Here is a 27,092-nt window from a genome sequence, read left to right as displayed (position 1 = left end):
CAGTTAGCACGCTAGCCAAATAGCGTCAAGTAGGGTTGGGTGATACATCGAATATACGGGGTTCTGGATATTTGTTCTGGTGTGTTTATGTTGTGTTACGGTGCGGATGTTCTCCCGAAATGTGTTTGTCATTCTTGTTTGGTGTGGGTTCACAGTGTGGCGCATATTTGTAACAGTGTTAAAGTTGTTTATACGGCCACCCTCAGTGTGACCTGTATGGCTGTTGACCAAGTATGCCTTGCATTTACTTGTGTGTGTGAAAAGCCGTAGATATTATGTGACTGGGCCGGCACGCAAAGGCAGTGCCTTTAAGGTTTATTGGCGCTCTGTACTTCTCCCTACGTCCGTGTACACAGCGGCGTTTTAAAAAGTCATAAAGTTGACTTTTTGAAACCAATACCGATAATTTTGAAACCGATACAGATAATTTCCGATATTACATTTTAAAGCATTTATCGGCCGATAATATCGGCAGTCCGATATTATCGGACATCCTTAGTTGAAACCGATTCCGGTATAATAGTTATAAAGAAACGTTTTTACATAGCGTGTCATTATACTGATTCTTTCCAGATGAGCGAGACGCCGTGCAGAAGAAGACTTTCACCAAGTGGGTCAACTCGCACTTGGCCAGAGTTTCCTGCCGCATATCAGACCTGTACAACGACCTGCGCGATGGCTACATGCTCACGCGGCTGCTGGAGGTCCTCAGCGGGGAGCGGCTGGTGAGATGCGATGCCCGCGGAGTGACCTCTTCTCAGGTTTTCCCCCAAATGACCTTTGATGTTATTGCGCCCTTGTAGCCGAGGCCCACGCGAGGCCGCATGCGCATACACTGCCTGGAGAACGTGGACAAAGCCTTGCAGTTCCTCAAGGAGCAGAGGGTTCACCTGGAGAACGTGGGCTCTCATGACATCGTGGACGGGAACCACCGCCTTACACTGGGCCTCATCTGGACCATCATCCTCCGCTTTCAGGTACACACACCTCTTACAAAGCACGCCACAGATTTGAAGGAAAGGTTCTGAGTCGGCGAACACATTCAACATGGTAATTGAAATTGTGACCAAATAACAATGTTTCCATGGCAACACTCGATTTAACGTAGTGGGACTTTGGACACCTGCTTTTAGCGAGGAGGATTTGCTGATAAAGTCCAACACCTCCAGCACACAACGTCCACTCCACGTCTCATGTCAGGGTTTCCCACAGGACTCTATTCTGTTTGTGGCAGGGCGGGGTTGTGTGTGTTTGTAATTTGCTTATTTGAATTATATTTTTGTATTTTTTTTAATGTTGGTTTATTAATTGTGTGTGCGTGTGATAAAATGTGTGTAATTGAATTATATTTATTTATTCAATCAAAATAAATATATACATATGTGGTGGGTGTAATTTACATGATAGAATAGTATTTTTATATATCATTTTATATAATAGTATGTGTGGTGTAATGTGTGTAATTTGCATTATTGAATATTTAATTTTTGGATTTATTTTTGTTTACCATTATTTTAGTGTGTTTTTGCGGGTAATGTGTGTAATTTGCATGATTGAATAATATTTATATAGATATTATTTTAATATAAAGTGTAATTTGAATGATTGAATATTTTTTTAATATGTATTTTATTAATATTTTATATAAAAGTGTGTGTATATGTGTGTGTAGTGTAGTGTGAGTAGTTTGCTAATTTAAATATTTGTTTAATTTTTGGAATTAATTTTTTATTTTTGTTTACTATTATTTTATTGAGTTTGTATGGGTAATGTAGGTAATTTGCATCATTGAATAATATTTATTTATTCAATTAAAAAAAAAAAGGTTTATTATCGTATTAGTGTTTGCGTGCGAGTGCCTGTGTGTTGGTGTGTGTGTGTGCGTGTGTGTGTGTGCGTGTGTTTGTGTGTGTGTGTAATTTACACGGTTGAATATTATTTATATATATATTTTATTAATATTTTGTATAAAAGTGTGTATTATGTGGGCAATGTGTATAATTAAATTATATATATATATATATATATATATATATATATATGTGTGTGTGTGTGTGTGTGTGTGTGTGTGTGTGTGTGTGTGTGTATATAAATGTGTATGTATGTAGTGCTAACAAAATTAGTTAAAAATGTATATATATATGTATATACAGTATTTATGTATATATATGTGTATATATATATATATATATATATATATATATATATATATATATATATATATATATATATATATATATATATATATATATATATATACATATGTGTGTGTGTGGGTGGGTGTGTGTTAATATACATATTTACATACATATATACATATATTTAGTGTGTGTATAATTTGCATGATTGGACATATCTATTTTTTATTTTGTAGTTTATTATTTGTGTGTGTGTGTATTGTAACATGCATAGTTTAATAATATTATATTATATATTTTATATAAAATTATATTGTTCAGTATATTGTATACATTTATTTTTTTTAATGAATTTTTAAATGTATTTTAGTTGCATGTAGCTCTAATCAATGTTGGAAGACAAAAAGTCAGTTAAAAAACCCCACAAAAAAGCACCACAAATATGTTTAGAACTACAAATGAACTTGTATCTATCGCTTCTTTTTGTAATTTAAAAAACATTTTTAATCAAAAAGAAGCCGCCTGGCAGCGTTTTGAGATGGGGGAGGGGCCCACAGCAGCAATAAGCGCTTTAAGAACCGCCTGTGTTACGTTACGTACACCCCCCCCCCGCTGCTAAATGCCACTCAGAGCTTTGGGGTCCCAATAAGCGCTCGCCTTGCAGTTTGTGTAGTGTACAAACACTCCTATGTGTGTGTTTAACCCATTCAAATCGTCTGAACGCACTCTTCTCGTTAAAATGCTCACGGGGCATCATCTAGACCTTTGTGGGGGGTTTGTGGCGTGACGTCAGGCCTTTTGGGACCTTTTATTGTCACGTGATGTCACCACAGACCACATTTAATGAGCCACTGCACATAGTTCATTATCTGTTTAAATGCTAGTGCAGGGGTGCCTAAACTTGTTCCACTGACAAATCAAAGGATGCAGGCGCCATTTTGGTAGTTTTCACCTTCAAAACCAGTACAATTTATAAGAAGTAGAAAATGCAATTTTGGTAGAAATTTCGTGTGAATGCTGAAGAGCCAAAGCCGAACTAAAATGCTAACAGTTGGCCAGCTAAAATGAGCTAAAAAAAATAGTGCGCTAACAGGACATTGCTGTCATGCTACCGATAGCATGCCTACAGCTAGAATAAGTTAAATACCAAAATATATGACTTAGGTGTATACCTGCTAAATTACCTAAGAAAAATGCTAACTGCAGCATGTATCAAGTATTGAAATATATTACTATGGAGTGTGTACCTGAAAATGTTGTTTAAAATTATATAATGCTAATGTTAGCATGCATCCAGTACCAAAATATGACTGAGGTGTATACCTGAAAAATTAGCTAAATAATCCAATTTCGATTCGGGGGTTAACGATACAATTCAGAATGGATTCTTAATTCAACGCGGTTCTCTGTTCAAATTGATTCTGGTATAATAATTATAAGAAGGTCTTTTAAAAATGTATTCTTATAAAACACTGGCATCAATCTCGAGGCCCGGGGGCCGTATCTGGCCTGTCACATCATTTTATATGGCCTGCAAACGCCTAGGAAAATATGCATCAATGAAGTTTCTTATCTTTTCGTACTAAATGTATTCTCCTTCTTTCCGTTTTGACAAAAAATATATATGCAATGCATGAAATTGCATACCTTTTAAATGTTAATATCATGCAATATTGCAACAAATAATATATTACCATGGTTTCCACACATTTTTATTTGTTAAAACAAAAATAAATACTTCAATATCTGCTTGACTTACGGTTTCAAAGCAAGTTATCCATCAAATTGAACACTGTAAAAAGGACAATAGATTTTACGGTAAAATTTACAGTGTTTTTTACAACATATTAAATACTGTTTTTACTATAAAATTTTGCAGACTACGCTACTTTTTTTCACTGTAAAAACACTGGTTGTTACTGTAAATGGAAAAATGGTACCACAGTTATTTTACAATAAAAAACTGGCAGCTCAGTTGCCAGAATAAAAAAAAATCCAGTGGTACTGTTTTTCTATTTACAGTAATATGTTGTAAAAACTAGCTTCAATTTTACAGTAAGATTCTGGCTGCCAGTATTTCACCGTAAATAAACCCCGGGTACTGTTTTTCCATCTACTGTAAAGTGTTTAAAAAATCTGTAGATTTCCCATAAAAATATAGTGACCAGAATTTTACTGTTAAATATACAGATTTTTATTTTTTTTACAGTGTATGTAAAAAAATATATTTAATGATAAAATGCATAGGCAAATTCATAAATTATTCACAGTTATATATACTGTATATATATTTTTAAATCGATTTCTGAAAATGATGTATTGATTTAGAATCAGGATTCCGACTTGGGTGTGAATAGGTTTTTTTGTGCACCCCTAATGCTAACGAATGTACCTCGGGCTGTTATAAAATTAGCTACGGGCCGCACTTTGGACACCCCTGTGCTAGCACCTATCCGCCTTAATAACACACATATACTATACAGCAGCTTCCTGTCAGCGCTAAACAAACTTACCCAACTAAACTAGCTTTATAGCTTTATTTATTGATAGCTTTATCGCTAACCCCCCCTTGTCCACCTCATGTCATCCTCCTTGTTTCCGCCTTTCCTGAAAGTGAGAGTTTGTCCAGTCAGCATGGAGGCTCAAACACTGCAGTGACTGCACACGATGAAGAGGAGGAGGGCGGGGGGAGTAACTGGAAGATGGAAAGTAACCCTAATGTATTTATAGAAGCATACAGTAAGTAAGAGCAGACTTGCAGCCATGTCAAGGTGACATGAAGGAGTCGACCAAACGTGACAGATTTGAGGAAAATAACACACTCAGATATTCGCAGCAGTGGGTAGATTTGCCAAAAATTATAGTCAAGGGAACATGCTTTATCAGTATCATGCTTCAAACCCTGCTTAGATAAAGCTGTGCGCTATAAAACGTGCTCATGTTAGCCATTGATCCTGACTTCCTCATTTTGATTTCACAAAATTGGCACCAACTGTTTTATTAATTTTTGTTTTGCAGGTTAAAGTGTTTTGTGTATTGTGATCCTGAGTTAATGTTGCTGATCAATTTGACTGTACTGTTATTATTTTTATTTGATTTTTCAGTATCAAATGGTTCAAGTCGGTCAAAAAAGTTTTATAGCCTAAATGACAATATATAGATTTTTTACTTCAGGCAAATTGATGCACTTAAATCTTTTCTGTTACAGACTAAAAACAATGTTACTAACATTATTCTTTGTTGTAAATTGATCTATATTTCTTCTTTTGCTTGTTTCAAATAAGGATACAATGTTATGCAGAGGTGTACTTATAATAGTTTTATAGACTAATGATACTATTATACTTACGACAAATACGTTTTCTTCTTCCTGGGGTGGGAGGGGGGGTGCATAACCACTGCCTCAGAGTACTTGAGTAAGAGTAAGTTTCCATCCTTGCCCTTTCCAACCTTTGTAACTGAGCTACTGTGTGGAACAATTTCCCTTGTGGATCAATAAAGTTTGTCCAAGTCTAAGTACTCGGTGATGTAGCAAAGTAAAAGTACATTTTTTTCCCCGAGTAAAAATAAAAACTATGACCAGTGCTTCTCAATTCTTCTAGTTAGTTAGAAAAAAACATTTCCCGGCCCTCACCCGCGACTATAATCTGTATATAACATTGTTATAAGTACACCTCTGAATAACCTTGTATCCTTATTGACATTAAAGAAAAGAAAACATATATAAATCAACCTACAACAAAGAATAACTTTATTAAGGTTGTTTTTAGTCTGTAACAGAACATTTTTAAAGTGCATCCATTTGCCAGAATTTCAATTGAAAAAATGTAATAAATAGAAAATGATATAACTAATAAATAATAAATACAACAATGAAGAAAATAAACTCAGTAAAAAATAGGGCTGTGAATCTTTGGGGACCACACGATTCGATCCGATTCTTGGGGTTAACGATTCGATTCAAAATCGGTTCTAGATTCAAAAAGATTCTCGATTCAAAATTAATACTTTTTAATAACGGTACCAGTTCTATGATGAATAACATTCCTCTGTAAAATAATCAAACAGGTGTGACAAATTTCTATATTACTTAAAAGAAAACTGGTTTTGTTGAATAAAATTCTAGTCAAATACAAATAAGGCAACAAGAGAAGTATCCAACATTTCTCTTTTCTAAAGTAAATCTGTACAGAAGATATGATCAACTATATGATTTGTCTGAGTAGCTGGACAGGACAGATTAAAATAATACATTTAAAAAAAATTTAAATATTTTTGATTTTTTAAAATCGATTGTTTCTATATTTCAACTTCGATTTTTTTGTATTTGTTTTTTTGTTTCCTTTTCTCTATTTGACATGTACAAAGTGAATGAGGAAAGGGTAGGCATAATAAACGTTTAGCTTCAGCCTATACCTTTTTGGTCAGGAAATGTAAACCAATACTTTTATTTGTTTTTCTGCTATGCACTTGAAGTGTACTGTTTACATGAACCGGTCCGTGTACCAGTATCTCTCCGACCGCACTCAGTTTGTTCAACGCCGATCATTCAAATCCCCTCCGTCTCCCGTTTCCTCTGGTGTGCCCCAGGGCTCTGTTCTTGGTCCCCTGCTTTTTATCATTTACATTCTTCCCCTCGGCAATATTTTCCGTAAATTTAAAATACATTTTCACTGTTATGCGGATGACACCCAGCTCTACATCTCAACCAAACCAACTGCCTCTCTTCCTCCTTCCTCCCTTACAGACTGCCTCAGTGAACTCAAGCAGTGGTTCTCATCCAATTTCCATCAACTCAATAGTAATAAAACCGAAATCTTACTTGTAGGTACAAAATCCATTCTCGCCAAAACCAACAGCTTGTCCGTTACTCTCGGCAATTCCTCTGTCTCACCCTCCTCCCAAGTCAAGAGTCTGGGTGTCATCCTCGACAGCACACTCTCCTTTCAAGCCCACATAAACAACATTACCCGGTCTGCTTACTTTCATCTACGAAACATTAATCGACTTCGCCCATTCCTTACCCCACATACTGCTGCCATACTAGTCCATAGCCTTGTCACCTCTCGCCTGGACTACTGCAACTCTCTCCTGTTTGGTCACCCTCACAAGTCACTTCACAAACTTCAGCTTCTCCAGAACTCTGCAGCCCGGATAATCACCAGAACCCCTTCAATCCAGCACATCACCCCTATTCTGCAGCAACTCCACTGGCTACCTATCAAACACTGTATCCACTTTAAAAAAATTATCCTCACTTTCAAAGCTATCCATAACCTCTCTCCGTCATACCTCTCTGACCTGCTCCATGTCGCCATGCCCTCACGTTCCCTAAGATCTTCTTCATCCATCCATCTCACTGTTCCCTGTTTTAAACTGTCCACCGTGGGTGCCTCACTGTTCCCTGTTTTAAACTGTCCACCGTGGGTGCCTGAGCTTTCAGCCGCTCAGCCCCTCATCTTTGGAACTCATTACCACCAGATCTTCGTAACTTAGACTCAATATCTCTCTTCAAATCAAGACTCAAAACACACCTATTCCTGACTGCTTATTCATTGTAAATTTTATCGATCTTTGTTGTTGTTGTTTTTATCCATTTGATTTCATTGTTTTGATTTTGTACGGTGTCCTTGAGTGCCCAGAAAGACGCCTGATAAGTAAAATGTATTATTATTATTATTACGTTCATTCTATTTCCAATTCTTAAATGCAAATCAAAAAACAAATTTTGGACCAATTTTTCTATTTTCATTTCTGAAACTATTTAATGACACTTTTTTAAAACGACAATTTGACTCCTGCTGAACAAAGATGTTACCGTTATGCTAAAAGGTCTGTGTATCTTCCGTCCATTCTATTTCCATTTCTGAAACGCAAATAAAAAAATAAAATTAGGGCCGTTTTTTAAATTTTATTATATATAGCAGATTTTAAAACAAACAAAGAAGGGTTGATTTTCATTACAATATTTCCATAAAATTAGATTTTGCGCCTTTTTTTTAATGAATTTAAATTTTTCCAGATAAACACAAAAATCGAAGAAGAAAAAAATGTCATCCAAAATGCAAACATGCATAGTTATCTGTGTGATGACAAATTGAACCGGAAACAGTATTTTAGTTTAGTTTAGTTTTTAGCATAACGGTAACATCTTTGTTCAGCAGGAGTCCTATTGTCATTTTTAAAAAGTGTCATTAAATGACGTTTGTTTCAAAAATGAAATTAGAAAAAATGGTCCTAAATTAGTTTTTGGATTTCCATTTAAGAATTTGAAATAGAATGAACGGATGGTACAAGGACCCTAAAAACATGCTAAACGCAAAGGAAAAGCTAAAATACTGCTTCCGGTTCAATGTGTCATCACACAGATAACCACGCATTTTTGCATTTTGGATGAGCATATATTTGATTTTTGTATTTATCTGGAAAAATAAAAATCCATAAAAGGAAAACAGCACAAAATCCAATTTTATGGCAAGATTTTAAAGAAAATCAATCCTTTTTTGTTTGTTTTAAAGTCTGCCATATATAATATAAATCGAAAAACGGCCCTGATTTAGTTTTTTTTATTTGCGTTTCAGAATTGGAAACAGAATGAATGGAAGGTACCTGAAATGATGACCAAAATAAAATAAATAAATAAATAGTTACAAATAAGAATCGTGATTCATTCAAAAATCAATTTTTTTTACACCCCTAGTAAATAATAATACATTCAAATTGCTTAGCAACATTAACTCAGCAGCACAATATATAAAAACATATATAAATATATAAAACACTTTAACCTACAAAACAAAATGAATGAAACACAATTTTTTTATAAATCAAATTGAGGACGTAATGTAGCACGTTACTACCAACCTCTTTGTGTTTGTTACTCACAATGCCCCAGTAGGAGAGATTTGAGCAGCATCCTGTGACTCCACTCTGACTCCACACTCTGGTCTCTGTCGTGTGTTCGTGCAGATCCAGGTGATCAAGATAGCGACCGCCGACAACAGAGAGACGCGCTCCGCCAAGGACGCACTGTTGCTCTGGTGCCAGATGAAGACGGCAGGGTGAGCAGCAGGGAGGCGCACGTCTCGGCGAGCGCTCAAACACACTTGACTTAAGTTCCGACGTCGCTGCAGGTACCCCGAGGTCACCATCCAGAACTTCACCAGCTGCTGGAGGGACGGCCTCGCCTTCAACGCGCTCATACACAGACACAGGTGGGTCGCGTTCAGAGCAGGGTGGTCCAGACGTGTGCAACACTTGAAGGGTGTCAGTAATATCCATCCTATCAAAATATGATGAGCTATTGAAAAATCTGAAGAACATACTTAGGTGACAGTGGGTTCATTTAAAGAATTAATTGATTAAATAAATAACAATGGTTGATTGTGTCTGTATGTATCGCGCCCTTTGGACACCACTGCTCTAGATTAAAGCAAGGGTTCTAAACCTTTTTGACCTCGGGGCCCAATTTTTCCACTACAGAGGCGCCCGATGCCCACTCAGCTATTGACACTAAATGAGTCATTTTACTCTTGATTTTAATCATATGCAATAATTATATCTAACCTACTTACAGTTTAAACTAGGGCTGCAACAACTAATCGATTAAATCGATTATTAAAATAGTTGCCGATTAATTTAGTCATCGATTCGTTGGATCTATGCTATGCGCAGAGGGTTTTTTTTTTTAATACAATTTTTTTTTAATTTTTTTAATTTTTTTTATAAACCTTTATTTATAAACTGCAACATTTACAAACAGCTGAGAAACAATAATCAAAATAAGTATGGGGCCAGTATGCTGGGTTTTTTCAATAAAATACTGGTTAGGATAGAAATGTAGTTTGTCTCTTTTATCCGATTATTAATCGATTAATCGAAGTAATAATCGACAGATTAATCGATTATCAAATTAATCGTTAGTTGCAGCCCTAGTTTAAACCTTGTCAAATAATATGAAAGCATGTGTTAATCACAAAGATTATTATCAAGGCTTAGGTCAGACTGATTACAAAAAGAAAGAACTCATAAATACTGGGGGAAAATCAATTTAAATACAATTATGAAATGTTAAAATAAGTAGATTCTAACTAAATTATTAATAAATATTGCAAATATACTGTATAATGTATGTTTTTTATTATATAACTAAAAAAAAAAAATACAGCTTCACCACTTTAGTCATAATTTTTGCGCCTAAAAAACGTCTATGACTTTAGCTCCAGACTTCTTTTGTTTGTTTGATATTGTCATGACTGCCACAAGTGGTGGAAAAGTGTATTACAACAGAGAACCGCTGCGACCCATACGGACCACAGCTGAGAAACAGATATTTTCCCTATCTCTACTTTTTAAAATACAAAGAAGCCACAGACGGATATCAAAATAAAACCACAGACAGCTGAGAGATACAATGGCCAACAAGCAGACAAAAGGCTCATCAACCACCCACATTTCAGTTGTGTTTCAATCAGGGTAATTTAGGAGATCAATCTCTCCTACATATCCCAGAAAGGCGCGCCGTAGTTCTTGAGTACACAAGTGTGCATTCACACCAACCTGTCGTTGTGTGTCCCACTTCCTGTTTTGCAGGCCGGATCTGATCGAGTTCCACAAGCTGACGAGATCCAACGCCACGCACAACCTGCAGCAAGCCTTCAACATCGCTGAGCAGAACCTGGGCCTCACCAAACTACTGGACCCAGAAGGTGAACACTGGACCTGGTGTTTTGTCACATGAGACGTAATCGCGCAATCATTGCATGTGCTTGACTAAGCGTTTGGAGTGAATCTTTTTTTCAACTCTAAATCTGATAATACACATATTGAACTATTCAATCAATCAATCAATCAATGTTTATTTATATAGCCCTAAATCACAAGTGTCTCAAAGGGCTGTACAAGCCACAACGACATCCTCGGTACAGAGCCCACATACGGGCAAGGAAAAACTCACCCCAGTGGGACGTCGGTGAATGACTATGAGAAACCTTGGAGAGGACCGCATATGTGGGTAACCCCCCCCCCCTAGGGGAGACCGAAAGCAACGGATGTCGAGTGGGTCTGACATAACATTGTGAAAGTCCAGTCCACAGTGGATCCAACACATCAGCGGGAGTCCAGTCCACAGCGGGGCCAACAGGAAACCATCCCGAGCGGAGACGGGTCAGCAGCGCAGAGATGTCCCCAACCGATGCACAGGCTAGTGGTCCACCCGGGGTCCCGGCTCTGGACAGCCAGCACTTCATCCATGGCCACCGGACCTATGCAACTCCCCCTCGCAAGGGACAGGGGAGAAGAGGAGAGAAGAAAAGAAACGGCAGATCAACTGGTCTAAAAAGGAGGGGTCTATTTAAAGGCTAGATTATACAAATGAGTTTTAAGATGGGACTTAAATGCTTCTACTGAGGTAGCATCTCTAACTGTTACCGGGAGGGCATTCCAGAGTACTGGAGCCCGAATAGAAAACGCTATATAGCCCGCAGACTTTTTTTTGGCTCTGGGAATCACTAATAAGCCGGAGTTCTTTGAACGCAGATTTCTTGCCGGGACATATGGTACAATACAATCGGCGAGATAGGCTGGAGCTAAACCGTGCAGTACTTTATACGTAAGTAGTAAAACCTTAAAGTCGCATCTTAAGTGCACAGGAAGCCAGTGCAGGTGAGCCAGTATAGGCGTAATATGATCAAACTTTCTTGTTTTTGTCAAAAGCCTTGCAGCCGCATTTTGTACCAACTGTAATCTTTTAATGCTAGACATAGGGAGGCCCGAAAATAATACGTTACAGTAATCGAGACGAGACGTAACGAACGCATGAATAATGATCTCAGCGTCGCTAGTGGACAAGATGGAACGAATTTTAGCGATATTACGGAGATGAAAGAAGGCCGTTTTAGTAACACTCTTAATGTGTGACTCAAACGAGAGAGTTTGGTCAAAGATAATACCCAGATTCTTTACTGAGTCTCCTTGTTTAATTGTTTGGTTGTCAAATGTTAAGGTGGTATTATTAAATAGATGCTGGTGTCTAGCAGGACCGATAATCAGCATTTCCGTTTTCTTAGCGTTGAGTTGCAAAAAGTTAGCGGACATCCATTGTTTAATTTCATTAAGACACGCCTCCAGCTGACTACAGTCCGGCGTGTTGGTCAGCTTTAGGGGCATGTAGAGTTGAGTGTCATCAGCATAACAGTGAAAGCTAACACCGTACTTGCGTATGATGTCACCCAGCGGCAGCATGTAAATACTAAAGAGTGCAGGGCCAAGAACCGAACCCTGGGGAACTCCGCACGTTACCTTGACATAGTCCGAGGTCATATTGTTATGGGAGACGCACTGCATCCTGTCAGTAAGATAAGAGTTAAACCAAGACAAGGCTAAGTCTGACATACCAATACGTGTTTTGATACGCTCTAATAAAATATTATGATCGACGGTATCGAAAGCGGCGCTAAGATCAAGAAGCAGCAACATAGATGACGCATCAGAATCCATCGTTAGCAATAGATCATTAGTCATTTTTGCGAGGGCTGTCTCCGTAGAGTGATTTGCCCTGATTGAAAAGGTTCACCGAGATTGTTAGTCACTAAGTGTTCATTTAGCTGCTGTGCAACAATTTTTTCGAGAATTTTGGAAATAAACGGAAGGTGGGAGACCGGTCGGTAGTTTACCATGAGGTCAGGATCGAGGTTAGGTCTTTTGAGCAGAGGATGAATAACCGCTTTTTTGAATGCTAGGGGAACAGTGCCGGAGGAAAGTGATAAGTTTATAATATTTAACACTGATGGACCTAATAATACAAACAGTTCCTTGATAAGTTTCCCAGGGAGTGGGTCAAGTAAACATGTTGTTTGTTTTATCCCACTTACACGCTGTAATAATTCCTCTAATGTTATTTCATCAAAAATAGAGAGACTATTTTGGAGGGCAGTGTCCGTCGTATATACAGTCGTATTTGTGTTAATAGAACCCAGTTGTAGCTGGGATGCGTTGTCTTTAATCTCCTTTCTAATGAGTTCAATTTTCTTATTAAAGAAATTCATAAAATCATCTGCCGAGTGGGTGGAGCTACTGGGAGGAGTCCCTTGTTGGGTTAGCGATGCTACTGTACTAAACAGAAATTTAGGATCGTTTTTGTTGAGGCGGATGAGATTTGAGTAGTATTTAGCTTTAGCTAAGGTAAGCATGCGTTTATAGGTTATTAAACTATCACTCCATGCTTGATGGAAAACCTCAAGTTTAGTCGCGCGCCATTTGCGTTCCAGTTTTCTACATGATAATTTATGAGCTCTAATTTCTTCTGTAAACCATGGGGTGCGCCTTTTAGGGGCCCTTTTTTGCTTTAGCGGTGCTATACTATCAATAATTTCGCGCAAGGCATCGTCAAAGTTGTTAGTGAGGTTATCAATAGAGCCGACATAATTTGGGAATGGTGCCATTACCGAAGGCAGTAGGTCAGCAAGAGTCATCGTTGTGGCAGCATTAATGTTGCGGCCGCTATAGCAGTTATTATTATTATTAGCTTGTTGACAAAGAGTCAAAACTTCAAATTTTATAAGGTAATGATCGGACATTACTTTAGTATATGGAAGTATCATAACTTTGGAGGTGGTGACACCCCTGACAAGCACTAGATCTATTGTATTACCGTTGCGATGCGTGGGTTCATGTATTATTTGTGTAAGACCACAGCTATCAATTATGGTTTGGAGCGCCACGCACTGAGGGTCCAATGGGGTATTCATATGGATATTAAAGTCCCCCATTATGATTATATTGTCGGCGTGCGTCACTAGATCAGCAACGAACTCTGAGAATTCACTGATAAAGTCCGAATAGGGCCCAGGGGGGCGGTAGATAACAGCCAGGTCGAGAGGTAGCGGTGTGACAGACCTCATAATAAGCACCTCAAACGATTTATATTTATTATTTAGGTTAGGGGTAAGGTTGAAATTTTCATTGTATATTAGTGCGACACCCCCTCCCCTTTTAAGAGGACGGGCAACATGCGCATTCGTATAGTTAGGAGGAGATGCCTCATTGAGCGCAAAAAATGTGTCCGGTTTGAGCCAGGTTTCGCTAAGACCAATGACGTTAAGATTGTTGTCTCTAATGACCTCATTAACCAATAACGCCTTGGGAGACAATGATCTTATGTTTAAAAAGCCCATATTATAGGTATTAGGCTGTTTTGACGAGTTTTTGTTAAGATTATCCGTAGTGGCAATATTAACAATGTTGCGTTTATTATGCGTAATGCATTTTAAATAGTTTCGACCATATCTAGGAATTGATATGACGGGAATTTTCCGATTGTTTGCTTGGTGCTGCAATAGACTGGACATATCATAATTTGCCACCTCAGTAGAATGCATGTCCACCTCTGACACAGACACAACAGAAAAAACATTATGTGAATTGTGTATTATTCTAAGAGAATTGCTATGCGTACATGGATTATCCAGCCTGGCGCTGGCTAGTTCTAGCTTAACTGACTCCTCACCCGGACTAACAGACATTGTAATTGCCTGTGACCGGGCTTGCTCTAGTGTAGTCAGTCAAGTGAGACTTAAATAGTAGTCTATGTTTCTAGACAGGATGATGGCGCCTTCCTGGTTAGGGTGAAGGCCGTCTCTCATCAGCAAGCCTGGTTTGCCCCAGAAAGAGGGCCAGTTATCAATAAACGTTAGTCCCTGCTCCCTACAGTAGATAGCCAGCCACTTGTTAAGCGAGACTAATCTGCTATACCTCTCATCATTGCCTCTCGCAGGCAGGGGGCCAGAGACAATTACTCGATGCCTGGACATCTTTCTGGCGAGATCACAAGTCCTAGCTATGTTTCTCTTTGTAATCTCTGACTGTCTCATTCTAGTGTCATTGGAGCCAACGTGTACAACTATATTCGCATAATTAGTGGTGCGATTAGCCTGTCGTACGTGTTTACTAGGCCTGTTGCGAGTTAGCTCCCTAAGATTAGCTTCAATGTCAGGTGCTCTGGCCCCGGGGATACACTTTATTGTGGCTGGTTTGCTAAGCTTTATGTTTCGGGTGATGGAGTCCCCTATGACTAAGGTGTGGTGCCCGGTAGACTGGGGTGTAGGACTAGCTAAAGAGCTAAATCTATTATGCGTCTCAACCGGTACACCGTAGCTTGTAGGCCGCTTAGGACTGCTACAAGCTGGGCTAGTTAGCTCGCTACAGCTAACGCTAGCAGATGTGTCCGCAACATCTAAAGTTACGACATTACTCTGCTCTAACTGGCGGACACGGCCCTCTAGCAGAGCCAACCTCTCCGTGAGTATGGTGCAAGACGCGCAGGAAGCCATTACTCACAGTGTTTTCTGTCACCGAGTGAAGTTCCTGCTGTCCTCAGGGAAGTGGTCGCGGTCTGCGGGAGTAGCTTCCAATCTGACTGGCGCTGCCAATTCAAAATATGTACTTGTATTATTTTTTCACAAGTTTGCGAAGTGGAAGATGACTAATTGGAGTAACAGGAGGGAGTTTTTAGCATCGAATTAGCAAATATAGGAAATATAGCCACATGGCATTTTCCTAATAGAATGTTGGTACTAAACACAGGACAGTGATTCCTATGGTCCTGCACTATACCTCCCAAGAGTAAATTAGTCGGAATCACCCTAAAATGTAATGACTTGTTTTTTATCCCTGTTTTGACAAAATGTGCCCATAACCTTTTGAGCTATCCATAGCAGAAACGGAGTGAACCCTCTTGTCAGTAATCCAGAAACACACACAAATATTGAAGCTTGTAACGTTAACGTAAAATAATGTGGTAGAAATTATCCGGATTAGACTTAAAATATAATGACTTGTTCATTATTCCATTTTTGACATTTCCTGAAAGTCAGATGAAAATCCGCCCATAACTTTTTGAGCTATCTATAGCTATAGCGGAATGAAATAAAGGGAATTAACACTCTCGTCTGCCTCCGTTATCGCTAACATATGGGTACTGAATCTGTACTTTTTTGGCACCGACCAAATCTCGACGGTCTCTTGGACACCGATTCACGTAAAATCCAAGGGTGCCATGTTTTGGTACCTGGTTTGCACTGAGAGTGGATTCAGCCAAACTCCCCATTCGGTAATGTTGCAATTTTCAATGCCAACAAAGACCCAAAAAACACTCCAATGTAAGAAAAATAAGGCTCCACTTTTCCAAAAATGTGCTAGCTTGATGCTAATATACATTTGCTTTGCTATTAACATGCTACTGATTAGCACTAGCCATTTTACATGGCGATTTCAACACCTCTAACTTTGTTAATAAAAACTACAACTAAGATGCACGTTACAGTCAAACAGCTGGTGTGTAATAAGTGCAATACTTACAGTATTAACACTTTTTAGAGCGCAATAAAAGACTAGACAGCAAAGACTGAGCTGACTAGCCGACACACCATAAACTATACACTACTGCCACCTAGCGTCTTGGAGTTGCAACTGTAATTGCAACTTATTGTCATACTTGCAAATGAGAAAGATATTAAACCTGGACAGTTGTTGTCATAATCACCTCATTTTTAAAGGCCTACTGAAATGAATTTTTTTTATTTAAACGGGGATAGCAGATCTATTCTATGTGTCATACTTGATCATTTCGCGATATTGCCATATTTTTGCTGAAAGGATTTAGTATAGAACGACGACGATAAAGATTGCAACTTTTGGTATCTGATAAAAAAAAGGCTTGCCCCTACCGGAAGTAGCGTGACGTAGTCAGTTGAACATATACGCAAAGTTCCCTATTGTTTACAATGATGGCCGCATGAAGTGAGAGAGATTCGGACCGAGAAAGCGACAATTTCCCCATTAATTTGAGCGAGGATGAAAGATTTGTGGATGAGTAAAGTGCAAGTGAAGGACTAGTGGGGAGTTGAAGCTATTCAGATAGGGAAGATGCTGTGAGAGCCGGGGGTGACCTGATATTCAGCTGGGAATGACTACAACAGTAAATAAACACAAGACATATATATACTCTATTAGCCACAACACAACCAGGCTTATATTTAATATGCCACAAATTAATCCTGCATAAAAACACCTGCGTGTTTGTTACGCTAGCTCCTAGCTCCTCTGCTAGCTCCTAGCTCCATAGAACACGCCAATACAATTCAAACACCTGATCAACACACACAATCACTCAGCCCAAAAGACCGTTCACCTAACCCAAGGTTCATAAAGCTTATATATTTTTAAAAAGTTACGTACGTGACGCGCACATACGGTCAAGCTATCAAATGTTTAGCAGCCAAGTTTGCATACTCACGGTACCTGATATTCAGCTGGGAATGACTACAACAGTAAATAAACACAAGACATATATATACTCTATTAGCCACAACACAACCAGGCTTATATTTAATATGCCACAAATTAATCCTGCATAAAAACACCTGCGTGTTTGTTATGCTAGCTCCTAGCTCCTATGCTAGCTCCTAGCTCCATAGAACACGCCAATACAATTCAAACACCTGATCAACACACACAATCACTCAGCCCAAAAGACCGTTCACCTAACCCATGGTTCATAAAGCTTATATATTTTAAAAAAGTTACGTACATACGCAAAAAAAAGTTGCGCACATACGGTCAAGCGATCAAATGTTTAGAAGCCAAAGCTGCATACTCACAGTAGCACGTCTGCGTCTTTGTCATCCAAATCAAAGTAATCCTGGTAAGAGTCTGTGTTGACCCAGTTCTCTACAGGCGTCTGTGTATCGAAGTCAAAAGTCCTCCTGGTTAGAGTCTCTGTTATCCGAGTTCTTCCATCTTGACTGCATCTTTCGGGAATGTAAACAAAGAAGCGCCGGCTGTGTACTGTTGTTGCTGACTACGTTCGAAAAATACGTCCATTTCGCACCGACAACTTTCTTCTTTGCTTGCTCAGCTTCCTTCTCCATAATGCAATGAACATGATTGCAACAGATTCACGAACACAGATGTCCAGAATACTGTGGAATTATGAAATGAAAACAGAGCTTTTTCGTATTGGCTTCAATGTGGAAGGCATACCCGTGTTCGCCGGGCTACGTCACGCGCATACGTCATCCTCAGAGGCGTTTCGAACCGGAAGTTTAGCGGCAAATTTAAAATGTCACTTTATAAGTTAACCCGGCCGTATTGGCATGTGTTATAATGTTAAGATTTCATCATTGATATATAAACTATCAGACTGCGTGGTCGGTAGTAGTGGGTTTCAGTAGGCCTTTAAATGATGCAATAAAAACATAGATTTTATTTTTAAGAACAATTGATGTTTATTAACACACAAAAAAGTACAGAAAAAATGGTAGTGTTGAGTACCGGTATCGATTCCCAAGTACCGGGAATTAGTATCGTATCGGTTCGAATGTGAATGGTACCCATGGCTAATACATGGCTGATACACACGCACAGAAACGTAAGCATAAGGTAACGTAGTGGAAATGATCCGGATCAGGCCTTAAATCTAATCAGTTTTTCATTATCCATTTTGGACATTTCCTAAAAGTTCATTTAAAATCTGCCCATAACGTTTTTGAGTTATGTTTCTAACTTACTGACGATTACATAACTTGCTAGCGAGATGATATAAATGATACAACTTTCTGTGCACCATGTGACTCGTGGTATGGTCCACATTGTTCGAAGGGGGTTGTGTGTTAGGCTAAACCCCAAACCCCTTATTTTTGGCTATATATTTTAAGAAATTGAATAAACTTAAGGTACAGTTATAATAAGGAAAAGCACAAATACGTAAAAACAATTATAAAGGATTTAAAAGATTATATGTAATGGCAACCATAGTTATTTTTTCATGCAAATGGTGTCAATTCGCTAAAATGGCCCAAATTAGAAACAGCTATTCTAAATGTGTGCAGTCTCAGCATAAATATATTATGATATTCAAAAACAGCATTTCTTCTTTCTGTCGCAGATGTGAACACGGAGAACCCAGATGAAAAGTCCATCATCACCTACGTTGTCTCCTACTACCACTACTTCTCCAAGATGAAGGCTCTTATTGTGGAGGGCAAACGGGTTGGCAAGGTAGAAAATAATTGCCGTCAATTACAGTGGAGCCTCTATTTACGAGCTTAATTGGTTCTTGAACACGGTTCGTAAATAGAAAAGTTTGTTTTTTGAAGCATAAGAAACAATGTAAATATGAATAATAGGTTCAAGCATCGACAAAGTCCGTCTTTTAGTGAAGGTTTGTACACTTTGAACACAATATAAAGTGCTAAACAGTACTGTATGTCGAACAAACATAACAAGGAGGTGGTTAAATAACTATCTCTTTATTAACAAGCCAAAACAACAACGACAAGCTAAACTGTGCTGTACGCGCTGCTCTGCCAACGCACACACACACACATAAGTCCCTTTGGTGCCCTCACATTTGATCAGAAATCACAAAAATACTCATCTTTTACAACCATTGCTACTAGGGGTGTACGGTATACAGCTACTGATAAAGTGCTGCAGTGCTAATGAATTAAAACAGGTACTATACTGCCACTGGAAAATACCGGTACTTTTGTTTTTTTATCAACCTGAGGCGTGGCATGGTGACATTGCTGATATATGACCCTTGCGCATGTTAGTGAACACACGCATACATAGCACTTGCAAGCAGAAACAGTGTGAAGACAGTAGAGGGAGAATGGACGTATTTTGGCTTAAAAACTAAATATAAGGTACGTGGGGCTATAAACACTGAAGCGCCGTTCTGCAATCAGTGCTTTAAAACATAGCTAGCTAGTAGCTGGTTAGCTAGCTAGCGGCTAAAGTCACTCCGTAGTGTTCCAGCTAGTTCTAAATCACTAATCCTCGCCGCCATGGCAACAAATAAAGTAACTTTCTTGCAAGTATCATCCCTGCAGGACGAGGAATAGCTAAACATGCTTCACTACACACCGTAGGAGGATACAATAGCTCACCGCTAACAGCAAGCCAGCGCTCCTGAATGTAAACAAAACACTGGATCCAAACAAATATTGATTGTATCGATACCAAGTACAAGAGTCGTATCTATTCGATACTACAATGATTACGTATTTTTTTTTATTATCACAAATTACTTTTTAATTTCTTTATTGTTTATAAACTCCGTCCCTGGACACGTGAAGACTTTGAATATGACCAATGTATGATCCTGTATCTACTTGGTACTGGATCGCTACTGAAATTTGCGGTATCAGCCAAAACTTATGTAATGTATCCAACAACAGAAGAATAAGTGCTACTTACATTTTAACATAAGTGTAGATAGAACATGTTGAAACAGAAAATGAACAGATATTAACAGTAAATGAACATTTAGATTAGTAATCCATTTTCTGTCCCTTGTAATTTTGACAAAATAATAGAATGAGAAATGACACAATATGATACTGCATATGTCAGCAGGCAAATTAGGAGCCTTTGTTTGCTTACTTACTACCTAAAAGATAAGCTGTTTCGTATGTTTACTTTCTTATTTAATGCTACAATTCTTCTTTGATTGCAACAAGAAATGTTTGTTTAATGTATCGTAAGATTTTCTGGTAAAATGACAATGACATTTTTTGTGGTCCCCTTTATTTAGAAAAGTATCAACAGTACCAAAATATTGGTATTGGGACAACCCTTGTATAGTGAAGCAAATTTCTCCATAAGAAACAATGTAAATATGAATAATGGGTTCCAGCCTCGACAAAAGTCCATATTTTAGTGAAGGTTTGTACACTTTGAACACAATATAAAGTGTTATCTTTTTATTAACAAGCCAAAACAACAACAACAGGCTAAAATGTGCTGCAAGCGCTGCTATGCCAACACAGAAGTCACTTTTGTGCCCTCACAAAAGATCAGAAATCACAAAAATCCTTAACTTTAATAACCGAATTACTACAATAATAAACATTTTAAAAAAGGAAAATCCACTTACAGTACTTAAAGCTGATTCTGATTAACATCAGCAAAGGAGGAGCGGCTCACGAAAGGAGAGAAAATGAACAGACAGAGGGAGAGAAGGGAGGGGGGAGAGGCCGTGTGTGTGTGTGTGTATGTGTGTGTGTGTGTGTGTGTGTGTGTGTGTGTGTGTGTGTGTGTGTGTGTGTGTGTGTGTGTGTGTGTGTGTGTGTGTGTGTGTGTGCGTGCGTGCGTGCTTGAACGAGAAGTAATCTTCTCTTCCCGTGTGAAATCAGTCCACTTTAGCACATTTTTCTGGAAAACTCAGTTCTCATCACAATTAAAAACGTGCTGGGATACCAAGCCGGCTTCCTCAATCTCTTCAATATGAGCAGGCACAAAATGGCTGCCAGTGGGACACAAAATTACATGGACGTGGTCCGCACAAAAGTTCGTAAACCAAAAAGCTCGCAAATGGACGGGTTTGTAAATCGAGGTTCCGCTGTAGTTTATTTTTTGTTGTGATGGCCTCCGCGTGCACGTCAGGTGCTGGACAACTGCATCGAGGCGGAGAATCTGGTGGGCCGCTACGAGGCGCTGGCGTCTGACCTGCTGGACTGGATCGAGAAGACCATCGCCGTCATCAGCAACCAGAAGTTTGCCAACTCTCTGACGGGAGTTCAGCAGCAGCTTCAAGCCTTCACCACCTATTGCACCATCGAGAAGCCCATCAAGTGAGACCGCCACTCGGCAGAAATGGTGCGGATTGCGTTGCGTGCGTCGAGGTAACGTCAGCCATTGTTCTGTTCCCAGGTTTCAGGAAAAAGGGAACCTGGAGGTTCTTCTGTTCACCATACAAAGCAAACTACGAGCCAACAACCAGAAAGCCTACGTGCCTCATGAGGGAAAACTAATCTCCGACATCAACAAGGCGTGGGAGCGTCTGGAGAAGGCGGAGCATGAGAGGGGCGTGGCCCTGCGCAAGGAGCTGATTCGCCAGGAGAAAATGGAGCTTCTGGCTCAGCGCTTCGACCACAAGACCACCATGAGGCAGGCCTGGCTCAACGAGAACCAGAGGCTGGTGTCGCAGGTACCGTGAAACCAGGGGGAACCGGGGGGAACTTAGCCATGCTAAAGATGCGCTCTCTGCTCGCAAGGACAATTTTGGCTACGACCTGCCGGCGGTGGAAGCCGCCATGAAAAAGCACGAAGCCATCGAGGCGGACATCGCCTCCTACGAAGAGCGCATCGGCGTGGTGGTGGAGCTGGCCGCCGAGATGGAGGTGGAGAGCTACTACGACATCCGCCGCATCTCGGCCCGCAAGGAGAACATCCTGGGACAGTGGAGTCTGCTGAAGGAGCTGGTGGCGGGCAGGCGGACCCGGCTGGAGAAGAACCTGGCGCTGCAGAAGACCTTCCAGGACATGGTCTACATGATCGACTGGATGGAGGACACTCAGGTAGCTGACGGCGGCAACACGAGAGCATTTCGGGATGTTTCTCACCATCCTTTCCATCTCAGTTTCAACTGCTGTCCAAGGACTTTGGCAAGCATCTTCTGGAGGTGGACGACCTGCTGCAGAAGCACGGCCTGCAGGAAGCTGACATTGGCGTGCAGGCTGAGAGGGTGGAGACGCTCAACGCCGCCGCACTCAAATTCACCACCATAGAGGGTACAAATACACTGGAAATATAACCAAGTTGAATGAAAATGATCATAGAGGGTACAAATACACTGGATATATAACCAAGTTGAATGAAAATGATCGTAGAGGGTACAAATACACTGGAAATATAACCGAGTTGAATGCTGATTAGCATAGAGGGTACAAATACAATGAAAATATAATCAAGTTAAATGCTAATTAGCATTCTGTGCTAAATGGTAATGGTGGATATATTCAGGGGCATAGCACCAAATTCTGGGTCCCATACACAAGACTCCTAAAGGGATCCTTATACACACACACACACTTAGGGCCTGATTTACTAAAGGTTTGGGTGTACTAAAACGTGCAAACTTCATAGCACACGCTAAGCTTATCTACTAAATGTGTGCGAAGTTGATTGCATCTGTCAAGTGAGCAGAACAAGGCGTGCAATCCATTTTGCGTCTCTGTCTTCCTGAATATGCAAAATAAATGTCGATCATCAAAACGTCCACAATACTGGGAGGAGAAGATGCAAATATAATTATTTTGCATGCACAATGTGATTTATCAACACTCATCACCGTTTTCTATTTTGCATTTTATTTAAGTAACTGTGCAAAATGACACACGGCTGCGGGAAAAGCGCGTGGTATTTGGATCTTGGTCAATCAGACCCTTTGTATGTTTACATGCCCTAAAATGTGTTTGGTTGAAACCAACACAAGTAAAACATCTTAATTAGGTGTTTGACTTTTTAAAAGGTGGGGCTAGCATATCTGCAACAAATCTAGATAAATAATTTGGTTTTGTTTTGAAAAAAACAAGTCAACAAATTCAGTATAAAGTGGCCAGAATATGAATTCATATAATCATATACTGTAACTAGGTGACATGGGTGAAAACTGTATCACAATATAAGTGTTCTGTATGGGTCGATATTGATGATTATTAATATTTGTTATGACCTTTCTAAAATAAGGTGCAGGAGAAAAATATATTTAATGTATGCCTTTTTTCACATTTATATGACTGAGACCCTTCCGGGTCCCCAGGACTAAACTTGACGGGAGCCCGAAAGGTTAGAAAAAATCTAAATTGGTTTTGTGTTGTGTATCACTAAGGGGAGGTGACGGCAAACAGGCACCAGGATGGCAGTATGTACAATTATTCATTATATATATAGTAACATACATATATATATAATCATAATAATTAACAATACTAATAAACTAGAATGAGGTGTGACAAAATCCAAGAGTGTATGAAGTGACTATGTGTGTAGATTAGCTGAAGTGTGTGTTACCAAGTGTTGCACAAGAGAAGAGGAAGTCCAGGGGAAGGCAGGTGATCCGGGGAGATAGGGACGAGCAAGGAGTCGGGGAACGAAGGAGGCAGTCAGGGAAGCAGGGGAACGACGAGGAATGACGAGTCACACAGCAACGTCAAACACGGGAACGGAGGTCTGCAGTAGGATGACACGACAATGAGACACGGAAGGGAAAACAGACAGAGAGAGCAGGATTGCATCAAGCAGGATGATCGCTTACTATACGCCAATTGAAGACTATATTCCAGCGGCGGCATGCCAGGTTGTCCACGCTTATGAAGGCAGCTACTTCATTAACGGCAGGTGTGCTGATAGATGATTGCCGCCAGCTGTGGAGGTGCGTGGCCGCGGTCTGCGCGGCGCGTGTGGGGGCGTGTCCTGCGGTGCTTGCAGTGCGCAAGGATGAGGGCGAATTCCAATGCGCCCAGGCCGTGACATTTTGGAAATTAAAAAAATCAAAAGGCCCCTGCATGCTTTGATTTTTCAGTGTGCGGCTCACCCCTGTGTTAGTTCTTCTTGTTTCTCAGCCAAAGTCATAAATATTTGGAAATAAAAGCCTTACATCGTTAAATTCTATTGGCAGTGTGAAAAGTCCTGCTCTCACACGAAGCCTTCATAAAATAAATGCTTTTGAAAGAAGCACTGAAACTTCTCAGTGTTCCCTGATGCTGGTGATGTGGTCTAAGTGCTGCTCCGTGGTGATCGACTCCTGTCTGCTTGTTTCCAAGGCTACCAACCATGTGACCCGCAGGTGATCTGTAACCGGGTCAACCACGTCTCGTCCTGTCTGGAGGAGCTGAAACAGCTGGCGGACAAAAGGCGCGGCGAGCTGGAGGAGTCGAGGCAGCTGTGGGCCTTCTTCCAGGTGAGAGAGGGAGCATCTGCAAGACCACCTAAAAAAGGCAAATCCATGACTGAACTGTGTGCCCTAAAAAGGAGCTGGAAGAGTCGGAGGCCTGGATCCGTGAAAAGAGCTCCATCCTGGGAGCGCAGGGTTACGGGAAAGACCTGAGTAGCGTGCTGAAGCTACTCCAGAAGCACAAGACTCTGGCTGGAGAACTGCTGGCTCATCGCTCCCTGCTGCAGGTCTGTGTTTGGTCCATGAAAGACCTGATTACCTCTGCCAGGCATGAATCCAGTCAGCCAAGAGTCCGATTTTGGTGCGGATCAGGGAACGTATTTGTGGTTGTTGCCGCCCGCTTGCTTTGGGACCGACTGCGCTGGTACAGAAGTGACATTCGCAAATGAAACGCATCTTTTGAACGGCTCTTTCAAGTGACCGTGGGGCGGGTCAAAAATAAAGAATCTTTAATTAAATTTTTAAATGTGTGTACATTCAATAGAAATTTCTATATTTAATTAATCCTTTAATTAATTGCTTTTGTGATTTAATTGATTATTTCATGATTAAACAAATTATTTAACCATTTAATTAGCTATTTGATAATGATTTGTTTAATTATTTCATGAACATGTGTGTCAGCGCTTCGTGAATGTATTCTATCTGTCAAACTCACTTATCCAAGTCAGCGGGGGGGGGGGGCTTCAAGGAATCAAGTCCAATGATTGGTCTGAAGCCTGAAACTCTGGAAGTTTTTCAAAACATGGCGGCCGCGGAGGACACACTCCTTGTATAGTTGCCGGTAGATATATTAGACGTGGAAGCAAGACCTGCTGACCCAGAGCATGTAGCAGTTCAAGTAGGGGAATCTTTTCAAGTTGTCTGAGTTATTTCTGCACTTTTAGACAAAGGTATCGACCAGAACTCCAATCAGGTGTTCGTATCTGCCCACTGAGTTTTACATTTTTCGGTACTTTTTTGCACTTTACATTCATAAAGTGCAGCCATACAGCATCATGAAATAATTATTTACGTTTTTGAAATAATTAATAAAATCATGAAATAATGAATTAAATCATAACACAATGAAATCAATAACAATTAAATTATTAAATAATTAAATATTGAAATAGTTAAAGGCCTACTGAAACCCACTACTACCGACCACGCAGTCTGATAGTTTATATATCAATGATGAAATTTTAACATTGCAACACATGCCAATACGGCCGGGTTAACTTATAAAGTGCAATTTGAAATTTCCCGGGAAACTTCCGGTTGAAAACGTCTATGTATGATGACGTATGCGCGTGACGTCAATGGTTGAAGCGGAAGTATTGGGACACATTGTATCCCAATACAAACAGCTCTGTTTTCATCGCAAAATTCCACAGTATTCTGGACGTCTGTGTTAATGAATCTTTTGCAATTTGTTCAATTAACAATGGAGACTGCAAAGAAGAAAGCTGTAGGTGGGATCGGTGTATTAGCGGCTGGCTGCAGCAACACAACCAGGAGGACTTTGACTTGGATAGCAGACGCGCTATCCGACGCTAGCCGCCGACCGCATCGATGATCGGGTGAAGTTCTTTGTCGCGCCGTCGATCGCTGGAATGCATGTGAGCATGGGTGTTGATGAGCAGATGAGGGCTGGCGTAGGTGGAGAGCTAATGTTTTTAGCATAGCTCATTCGAGGTTCCGTAGCTAAGTTAGCTTCAATGGCGTCGTTAGCAACAGCATTGCTAGGCTTCGCCAGGCGGCACAGCATTAACCGTGTGGTTACAGGTCCAGTGTTTGGTAGTATTGTTGATCTTCTGTCTATCCTTCCAGTCAGGGGCTTATTTCTTTTGTTTCTATCTGCATTTAAGCACGATGCTATCACGTTAGCTCCGTAGCTAAAGTGCTTCGCCGATGTATTGTCGTTGAGATAAAAGTCACTGTGAATGCCCATTTCGCGTTCTTGACTCTCATTTTGAAGAGGATATATATTATCCGAGGTGGTTTAAAATACAAATCTGTGATCCACAATATAAAAAGGAGAAAGTGTGGAATCCAATGAGCCCTTGTACCTAAGTTACGGTCAGAGCGAAAAAAGATACGTCCTGCACTGCACTCTAATCCTTCACTCTCACGTACCTCATCCACAAATCTTTCATCCTCGCTCAAATTAATGGAGTAATTGTCACTTTCTCGGTCCGAATCGCTCTCGCTGCTGGTGTAAACAATGGGGAAAT

The 27,092-nt window shown here is 39.9% G+C and overlaps 1 protein-coding gene across 5 annotated transcripts in view; it reads left to right on the top strand.

The window, feature by feature from the left end:
- LOC133658508 (spectrin beta chain, non-erythrocytic 4-like) overlaps positions 1 to 27,092 on the top strand; it is a 139,198-nt gene that overhangs the window by 19,410 nt on the left and 92,696 nt on the right. For 4 of the 5 annotated variants that reach the window (XM_062060624.1, XM_062060623.1, XM_062060622.1 and 1 more), the window contains exons 3-14: positions 574 to 725; positions 804 to 977; positions 9,108 to 9,199; positions 9,272 to 9,352; positions 10,731 to 10,846; positions 19,081 to 19,193; positions 21,585 to 21,772; positions 21,852 to 22,128; positions 22,196 to 22,498; positions 22,561 to 22,711; positions 24,746 to 24,882; positions 24,954 to 25,103. In XM_062060624.1, the coding sequence (XP_061916608.1) occupies positions 574 to 725; positions 804 to 977; positions 9,108 to 9,199; positions 9,272 to 9,352; positions 10,731 to 10,846; positions 19,081 to 19,193; positions 21,585 to 21,772; positions 21,852 to 22,128; positions 22,196 to 22,498; positions 22,561 to 22,711; positions 24,746 to 24,882; positions 24,954 to 25,103 (1,934 nt within the window). The remainder of the gene's footprint in view (positions 1 to 573; positions 726 to 803; positions 978 to 9,107; positions 9,200 to 9,271; positions 9,353 to 10,730; positions 10,847 to 19,080; positions 19,194 to 21,584; positions 21,773 to 21,851; positions 22,129 to 22,195; positions 22,499 to 22,560; positions 22,712 to 24,745; positions 24,883 to 24,953; positions 25,104 to 27,092) is intronic. The other variant, XM_062060626.1, reaches the window with a different exon arrangement.

This window comes from Entelurus aequoreus, linkage group LG10, assembly GCF_033978785.1.
Source record: "Entelurus aequoreus isolate RoL-2023_Sb linkage group LG10, RoL_Eaeq_v1.1, whole genome shotgun sequence".
Taxonomy (NCBI): domain Eukaryota; kingdom Metazoa; phylum Chordata; class Actinopteri; order Syngnathiformes; family Syngnathidae; genus Entelurus; species Entelurus aequoreus.
The sequence above is the reverse complement of the archived record's forward strand: the minus strand, read 5'-3'. Positions and strand labels throughout refer to the sequence as shown.